The sequence below is a fragment of the Malurus melanocephalus genome, unplaced genomic scaffold (assembly GCF_030028575.1).
Source record: "Malurus melanocephalus ecotype Western Australia unplaced genomic scaffold, MMel_1.1 scaffold_403, whole genome shotgun sequence".
NCBI lineage: Eukaryota > Metazoa > Chordata > Aves > Passeriformes > Maluridae > Malurus > Malurus melanocephalus.
The window spans coordinates 554,509-563,149 of NW_026623635.1; the positions used below are offsets into that span (position 1 = coordinate 554,509).

At 62.5% G+C, this 8,641-nt stretch overlaps 1 protein-coding gene across 1 annotated transcript; it reads right to left on the bottom strand.

Annotated features, from left to right (window-relative positions):
* Window positions 1-6: 6 nt before the first annotated feature.
* Window positions 7-8,031, bottom strand: EPN3 (epsin 3). The gene is made up of 10 exons (XM_057379403.1): window positions 7,806-8,031; window positions 5,837-6,492; window positions 5,358-5,476; window positions 3,669-3,752; window positions 3,281-3,388; window positions 3,104-3,188; window positions 2,544-2,855; window positions 1,565-1,666; window positions 958-1,179; window positions 7-814 (listed from the first exon to the last, which is right to left on the bottom strand). Exons 2-10 carry the CDS (start codon window positions 6,405-6,407, stop codon window positions 495-497), a joined length of 1,923 nt encoding a protein of 640 aa, XP_057235386.1. The 5' UTR covers window positions 6,408-6,492; window positions 7,806-8,031; the 3' UTR covers window positions 7-494.
* Between the last annotated feature and the right edge of the window lie 610 nt (window positions 8,032-8,641).

The following is an 8,641-nucleotide window of genomic DNA, read 5'->3' on the forward strand; positions in this document are numbered from 1 at the left end:
GGGGGGGAGCAGCCGAGGGAGCGCGAACCGAGCGGGGTGGGAAGACCCCCAGCTCCCACCCCCGGCCCCGCGCTGCCCCAGCTCCCCGCAGGAGCCCGGCCAAAGCCCCCTCCTCAGGCCGGGTCCATCCAGCAGCCGGACCCCGTGCGGAGCCCCCGCACCGCAGCCCTTGGTAAGGGCCCCGCCATGGCCCCTCACACGGGAAGGGAAGGGGGTCCCCTTCTGCCCACCAAGCACCGGGGCTCATGCTGGCTGCCCCCCAACCAGCCCCACCGTGGCCCCTCACGCCGGCCCTCGCACGGGAARGGGTCCCCRGTTGCCCGTGGAGCGCGRGGGCTCATGCTGGCTGCCCCCCACACTGGGCACGGAGCGGGGGCTGGGTGGGGGGCACCCTCCCGTGCAGCTTAGCAAACCCCCAAGTCTTGGTGGAAGGAAAGATTCGGGGGGGATCGTAACAGCTGGGGAAAGGGCGACAGTCCACATGTCCAGAGGGTTCAGAGGAAGGGGTTGAGCCCCCCGGGCGCGGACGGCGGGGCCGGGGGGCCGCTCAGCGGCAGTAAAGGCTGCGGCAAGGTGCTGGGGAGTTCGGGGAAGGCGCCAGCCTGCGGGAAGGCACTGGCGGAGGCGGGGAGGGCAGCGGTGGCGGCGGGGACGCTGCTGAGGGGCAGCGGCAGGGACGCGCTGTAGGTCATGGAGTTGGCGGGGTGGCCGGCGGGCAGGCCGGGCACCGGAGAGCTGGTCCGCATCTGGTTCAGCGTCGGCTTGGGCTGCTCGGACAGGCTGAAGGGGTTGGTGGGGGACGGCGTGCTCAGACCTGGCAAGGAGGAAATGGGACACGTCAGGGCAGCCAGAACACCCTCAGCCCTCCTCCTCCTCCTCCTCCTCCTCCTCCTCCTCTTCTTCCTCCCCCGCCCACCACCAGCCCAGCCCAGGGGCCAACAGCCCTGCGGCACCTACCCGAGAGGAAAGGGTTGCGGGTCTTGGAGGCTGGAGTAGGTGCGACCAGGGAGTCCAGGTTGACCAGGGAGGAGGCGGCGGGGCCCAGAAAGGCCTCGGGGGTTTTACAGTCCTTGCGCTCCTTGCCGGATTCAGGCAGGGAGTCAGCCAGGTTGGCGAGGTCGAAGCTCTTTGCCCCGTCCTGCCTGGTGCTGGGGAACAGGTCGCCAAAGGGGTCGGGCTCTGGCAKGGAGGGAGGGAGGGGAGGTGAGACACATGAGCCAGCTGTGAGACACCGAGGGTCACAGCGTCGTCCCTTGTCACCACATGGGGCGGCACATCTCACCCCAGGACACAGAGTGACACCGTGGGGCTGAGCCTTGTATGGCCCGCCCAGGGATCCCCCAAACCACCACGGGGGACAGCAGGGCTGGGGACACGGGTACACGCAGAGACTGGGGCTGCTCCCTGAGCTATGGGGGCACACCAAGGCCACGGCACGTGCACGTGGAAACAAGCTTTGGCCAGGCCAGCAAGCAGCGACACACAGCCTTGCCAGCCCTGGAACTGCCCCCCTGCCACAGCAGGGACAGGCCACCGTCCCCACCTGCCCGCTGCCGGCTCTTACCCACGGGGCTGCTGGACTTGGCCGAGGAGGGCGGCTGCGAGGGCTCCTGCTCCGGCGGATCGGGCGGCTTTGCAAACGGGTCGAAAGCGTTCCCCCCTGGAGCTGGGGGGAAGAGGGGACACTCAAGGAGGGGAGCAAGCGGGGAGGTGGGAGGCAGGAGATGGAAAGGCAGGAGAGAGGCAGGGGTGGCTGCCTGCAAGGAGACAGAAAAGAGGGGGTGCAGTGCGRGGCGTGGGGTTGGGGGTCAGGAATGTGCACTGGGGAAGGCTTAGATGAGCCGAGCCATGGGATCAGTGCAGACCAAGACACCCCCACTGCTCGCAGCCATTTCCCCAAAACAAGCAGGTCCCTTTCCCAGCCCTAGCAGGGACAGGTGGAGGGGACAGGTCTGCAGGAATGCTTTAGCAGCCAGCACTGGCCCCTAGAACAGGTTCTGTGCCCCTCACCAGGGGACCAAAACTGGGAGCAGCACACACAGGACCTACACGGAGCTGGAGGAAACACCAAAGAGGAACTGGGAGTGGCACTGAGCTTTGAAAMACAGGCTGCTCCTACAACTGCTTCCCCATCTGCAGTGTGGCACCTGCGACCAGTAACGGTCCTGTCTGCTCCTGGCAGGGCATACAGGGGTCATTTGGGGTGAGCAAACAGGTATCACTAATGGGACACAGCRTCACCCCACTGCTGGAGGGGTGCAGGGCTGCCATGCACTCCCACAGGATGGCTCCATTAACTGTCACATTAATTAAAGCAGCCTATTCTGTACAGAGACAAAGCCTAAAAGTTCCTTGAAGTCTACAGGATGCTGAGGGGTGAACAAGGTGTAGGGTGTGGGGTGGAAAGTGGGGACGGGGTGTTCGGGGAGCTGGTTGAAGGAGGAAGGGAGGAGAACCCGGAGATGCCCACTTGCAGGAGGGTAGTGATGGTCAAGGCTGTCCTCAATCCTCAGCAAAGCCAAAAGGTCCATCGAGCCTCTTACCAGGGGTCGGAGGCTGCTCGGGCACAGCAGCCCAAGGGTCGGGAGCTGGTGTAGAAGCGGAGCCCTGGGGGGCTGGGGGGGATGCTGTACCCCAGGGGTCTGCAGGAGGGAAGCCAGAAGACACGGGCGCCTTCCCCCAGGGGTCGGAGGCTGCAGTGGTGCTGGGGGGAAAATCCCAGGGCCCAGCAGAGGTTTGCTGGGATGAGGCGCTCGCCTGGGAGAGGGGCTCCCCKCCGGGCTCCGGGACTGGCACCCAGGGATCCGCTGCACCGCTCCAGGCAGAGGCCACCGGCTCCACTTTGGGYTTCATTTCTGGAAAAGAAGGGGAGCTGTGGGAGAGAGGAACGATGCAGGGCACAGAGGGATGCTGCATGGTGGGAATGTGCCCAGGGGATCCTGGCTGCCAGCAGTGCCACCCAGGAGTGCAGCAGAGTGGGCAGCAGGGGGAGGAGAAGCCAGAAGTCCTCACTGTCGATCTCCTGGGGACTGGGGAGGAACAGAGGCAAGGGACAGCTTTCTGCCACTGTCCCAAATTTTGGCAGCCTGCAAGTTGTCCTCACCTGGCATATCCCACGGGTCAGCAGACGTGTGGCCAGAGGGGGCTGGCGCCGGCCCGAATATATCTGCCAGCTCCAGAATAGAGGACTGCAAACAGAAAGGGAATAAAGGGGTGAGAGAAGCCTGGGGCAGAGCTGTGGGATCACCCCCGTGTGGCCACCCAGCCTCCAGTGCTGTACCTGGCTTTTCTTCATCTTATCTTCTTCCTGCTCTTCCTCCCTGCCCGGCGCAATCTCCTCCACGGGTCTCTGCTGCAGGGAGTTCTCCCCTTGCCAAGTCCTCACCTCCTGTGGGGGACAAGGAGTGGGGTCGTAAGCTCAGCAACCCCACAGCCAGCACCTTCTCCAGGARACACACCCAGCACAGGAGCTGCCACCGCATCCCCGAAAAGTCCCAGCATCYGAGCAGACGGCTCCTCCAGGGCCGAGCCCCCCGGGAGAGCACTCAGCAGACAGCCCGGAGCAGCAGAAGCAAAGCGGGCACYGGAGCCAGGTGACGTTTGGGGCTCCAGTGCCGCAGAGAGAAGGCCAAGTGCAAGGAGAGCGGAGCGCTGCGGGACACAGGTACCTTCTCATGCTCCTCTTTGCTCAGCGCAAGCGCGAGCTGCAATTGCCTTTCTTCGTCTGTGCTGGAAAGTGGAGGAAGTGGCTTCTGGCAACAGAGGAAATTTCACAGGGTGACATTTCAGCTTGCCCTCAGCTCGCTGGACTGCTTGGAGATCGTCCTCTCCTTGCCACCGCCGTTCCTGCGGCCCCTTGCCTGCCTGCACGGTGTCTGTGCCCATCCAGCTGGCTTTCCCTGCACACCCACAGCCCAGTGTCCCTGTGCTCTCTAACCAGCTCCTGCTCAGCTTCTCTGCAGCCCCTGCCCAGCTCCTTCCCYGATCCCATCACCTGCTGCTGGATTAAGGCTGGGATGACCCTAAATTAGGCAGCCTTAAAAAAAACCTGGGAGGTTTTTTGGGTACCCTGATGCAGTCAGTGAAGGAAAGGGGATGAATTAAGCATCCCCTTGCCCTGGCAGCCAGCTGGGGAGGAGGGTTTGTGACACTGACTGGCCTCAGTTCAGGATTCCTGCCAGCCCCACACCTAGACCTGAGCAAACTTTGGGGAGAGGCTGTCCCTGTACCACTGTGGTACAGCTACTCCCCTGTGACACTTTCCAGCAGTGTGGGGAACTCAGTGGGGCTGGGAATGGGTACCCTGGTGGGGGTGTGCATGTGTTCACGCCTGTACACGTGTGCACACGCATGTGCAGCCCAAACAGATTCCAACAAACAGGCAACACTTTCCAGAGTGTGTTTCTACACTGCTCATCGSAGCAGCGTGAGGAAGCTAAAAATACTCCAATTCCAGGACAAAAATAGGGATATACACCCTGCTCTGCCTCCAAAAAAGCCTCCATTGGGCAGGGAAGACTGGCTCCATCTCTGGAGCACACCCCCTGCCCCAGCAGGACCGGGCTCATGGTGCGGGGTGCCAGCTCCAGGGGATGCCCACCAGCCCGGGCACACTCCAGGGATGCCCACTAGCCCCTTGGTCCCCCTGTCCCTCTGACTTTGTGCACTGGCTGCACCCACAGGCTCGTGCAGGCTGTGCCAGCTAGTGGCAATCCTGGGTGGTGAGCAAATAATCCATTCCTGGTGGAAAAGAGGCCAGCAGAGAGGAGAGAGGACAGCCTGGGGTGGCTTCATGCTGGGGACAGCAGCTCGCTGTCCTGGGCCTGTTCCCCAGTGCTCCTTCTAGCCCAGTTTGAAAGGACCAGACAGTGGGAGGGAGCAGCTGCCTKCAGTGAGCCCTCAGCCCCGGGAATGCTGCTGGCCCCACATCCACACAAACCACTGGGCAAGGCTTTGCCTCCCAAAACCTCTGTGGGAAGGCAGGAGAGATGGGGGAGCTTAGACCAGAAGCCATCAGCAGAAGAGGGCAGCCAGATTGGGGGATGAGGGCTGGGGTAAATCCAGAGGACCTCTCCAGGTTCAGCCTGGAGTCTGGGAGCCTGGACAGATCCCAAGCTGGTGCTGTCCTCTCTGCTGTGAGGACAGGGAGTAGGGGTAGCCCATGCCTCAATCTGCCCACTGGCAATTTTGGATGCCAGGCACAACGCGAGCAGCCTGGTGGGGTTGCAGGTGCATGCACCAGCCTTGGGCAGCCACCAAAATCCTTCCTGCTCCCAGGGAACTGACCCACTGTGTCCACAGATAAGGCAAGGTGCAGGGAGATACCTCACACCCCCAGACAGGCAGGGCCACTCTACCTTCTCAGCCTCCTCCCGACTCATGGCCAGCGCCAGCTGCAGCTGCAGCTCCTCCTCGCCCGTCGTCTGGGGCCGCGCTTGCTCCAGGTCAGAGGCAAACCGTGGGGATGAGGATGATGCTGGGGGATAGAAGAGGAAAAGAGGAAGGAGTGGCATCAGGTCTGAGGTATTTTGAGGAGCACATMAGCAGTTTCCAGGCCTTTGTCCCAATGCCCAGCCTCCCCAGGAGATGCAGCCCCACATTAGAGCTCCCCACCACAAACAAGCCATGAGTTTAATGCTGGAGGCATCACCAGCTGCCACTGCTGCTGGGATTCACCACTGGCGCAGCCAAATCTCTGCCCCATAGTGCAGGACAGGCTCAACCACCACCACCATGCCAAAAGATGCAGAGGAATGGAAGCCCCCAAGCAGACGCAAACCAAACACAACACCTGCCTCCCCCGAGCAAGCCCAAGTGTGCCACCAACACCACTCACAGTTGAATGAAGAGGGTGAGCCCCGTGCCCGGCCGTAGTCTTCACCGTAGGGCGATGCCCGGCGGCCGTAGGCRACCTGGTGGCTGCCACTGCCCATTCCCTCCAGGGCCATGCGCTCCTTGGTCTGCAGYGCGTGCGCCCGCTCCTGCTTGAGCCGCTCCTCGTCCTTCAGCAGCGCCATCACCTGCTTCACCTTCTCCCGGATGTTGATGCCCTGGTCCTTGCCGTCGCGGTCCACGTACTGGAAGTCCTTCAGCGTCTGGATGGTGTAGAGGTTCTCCCTGCACTGGTGGGTCACCTTCTCGGAGCCGGTTTTGATGAGGTAGTCCAGCAGGGTGAGGGCTTTGTAGACGTGGCGCCAGTTCTTGCCGCTGTCGTTCAGCCGCCGCCAGATCATGCCCATGACCTCGGCGAAWGCCACCGTGTTGAAGGTGAGGTCGGCGATCTCCGACATCAGGGAGCTGGGAGGTCCCCAGGGATCATTGGAGGTGGCCTCCCGCACCTTGATCTCTGCCTCCGAGTAGTTGTGCACGATGTTCTTCACCTGCCGGCGCAGCGCCGAGGTCGTCATGGCTGCGCGGTGCCCGAGACCTGCCGGTGGCAGGCGGGAACGGYGGAGAAGGGATGAGCGAGCACGGCCACAGCCTCACCGACACCTGCAGCAAGGAACAGTGACACAGAGACCTCAGCATCACCCCAGCCACCRAGAGCGGTCCCCAGAGCTCTCAGCTGGCACCAGGGACACTTCTCAAGGGGACATGCCCATCATTGGGGCATCAGGTGCGCCCCGCCGAGCTGCCACTGCTCATTAACGGGGACACACGGGATGCTCGAGGGGACAAAGCATCTCATGGCGAGTGACACCCAGCACTGCAGAGCCGCCACAAGGTTTGACTCCRGATTCAGCAGCATTTGGAGATTTCACCCTGCACTTCTGCTTCTAAAAGTAACCATCTGAAAATGGCAGCTCCCTCCTCCAGATCCCGTCTGCTTCAGCTCCACTGTCCTGGCAAAGCTGATTTCAGACCTTCCCAGCCCTTGTGCAGCCAGAAGCTGCCCTGTACCCCCAGATGCACTACCTGCAGCTGCACACAGCCCTGCTGTCAGCCCGAGGCTCTCAGTGCAGCCACGGCATCGTGCAACCCCAAAACTCGGCCATGAGTCAGAGCCTGTCGCGACTCACTACTGCTGGCAGCTGCTCAGGTGGGTTTTCCCAGCAAATTCCACAATTTTGCTCCCGTGAGAGGACAGCAAATACGGGGTGCAAACAACCAGCACCAGGTCAGCCAGCAGGATGGATAATGCAATGTCCCTCTCTCCAAAACCCTGAGCTGTCTGAGCCTCCTCTGTGCCCAGACACAGGGCTGGGGCCAGAGGGGTTGGCGTGGCTGGGGCTGCCCTGGTACCTCCCCACGGGCAATGCCTGTCCTTGGGATGCTCCACACTGACACGGATGTGGTGATGTGGGGCAGTCTGGACCTGTGAGCTCATCACAGCCCTGTGCTGGTCCTGAACCCTCACCTTCTCCCTGCATAGTGAGACAACACTGTTCACCCTCATTCTGTCACAGGGCCACGCCGAGGCAGAGGCAGAGGCTGCCTGGAGCTGCCTTGGCCTCAGCAGGGCCACACCGTGGGACTGGGGAGCTGAGCTGCTCCCAGAGTCCCCACTGMGGCTGTGACAAAACTCACAGGCAATTTCTCCCCCATCTGAGATAACACGTGAGAGCAGAGGAATATCTCCCCTACACAGCAGTGGCCGCAGACAGCACTTATCAGTGTCCATCCCACCACGCTCCTCGAGCGCCGGTACCTCCCTGGAGCGCAGCTGCCGCGCCATATCCAGCCCTCTCCCGGCTCAAGACACGGCTCCATCCCCCCGGAGCTGGGCCAGGGCCGTGCTGATCTGCCCACGAGCCACGCACRGCACCCACCGCGCTCCCACACAACCCGTGCGACCAGTCCAGCACCTCCTGCTCCCGTGGGCCAGCGGCCAGGCGCCCCACGGCTCCGCCAGCAACATCTCCCGTGAGTCACAGAGGAGCCTGGCACCGCCACGCTCGCAGGCAGACGAAGTTTCTCCCGAGACGCTTCCCTGCACCGATTCCCTTTCGCAATGCAGCGGCCTTTGGATCCCGCCGGGAGAGCCCGTGGTACGGACGGCCACGCCGCTGCCCGCCTGGCACGGAAACGCCTCCAGGACAAGGGCAGCAGCAACGCAGCAAAGTCCTCCAGGACTTGGCTCCACGTTCTGCTTTCCACCAACACCCAGGTGCAGATAAAGTYGCGTTTTCCAAAGGTGTCACCAGCCTGGAAAGCACCAGCAAACACCCTGGCAGTCCGAGGAGGAGGCAGGATGGTTCCTTCTGCCTCCAACAGGTTTCCTAGCTGGACAAACCCCAGGTCCGGTGACAGGCTCCCGGCATTGCTCATCCCGGCCAGAAACCTGACCCCAGCCGGACTTTGCCTGCCATGAGATGGCCTGGGAAGTCTGAATGGGAAGAGATAGGAAGCATGGGCTGGAGCAGGGATGAGAGGAACGGAATCAGGGCTGGAGCTGCCAGCGGGGTTAAGAGCTGCGGGTTTATCAAACACAATATCATCCCCCCCCCTCCCTGGAATATAAAGGGAGTGAAACAGAAGCCGTGTGGGAGATAAGGCGGCAGCACCCAGCAGCTCATATGGAATTACTGCAGTGACCTTGACCAAGAGGTGGCCAGGTGGGAGAAGGACACACGGCTGCGGGGCCAGGTCCCCATCGCCCGCGGCCAAGCGCGGGGGGCTGCGGGGGCATTGCGGGGGCGGC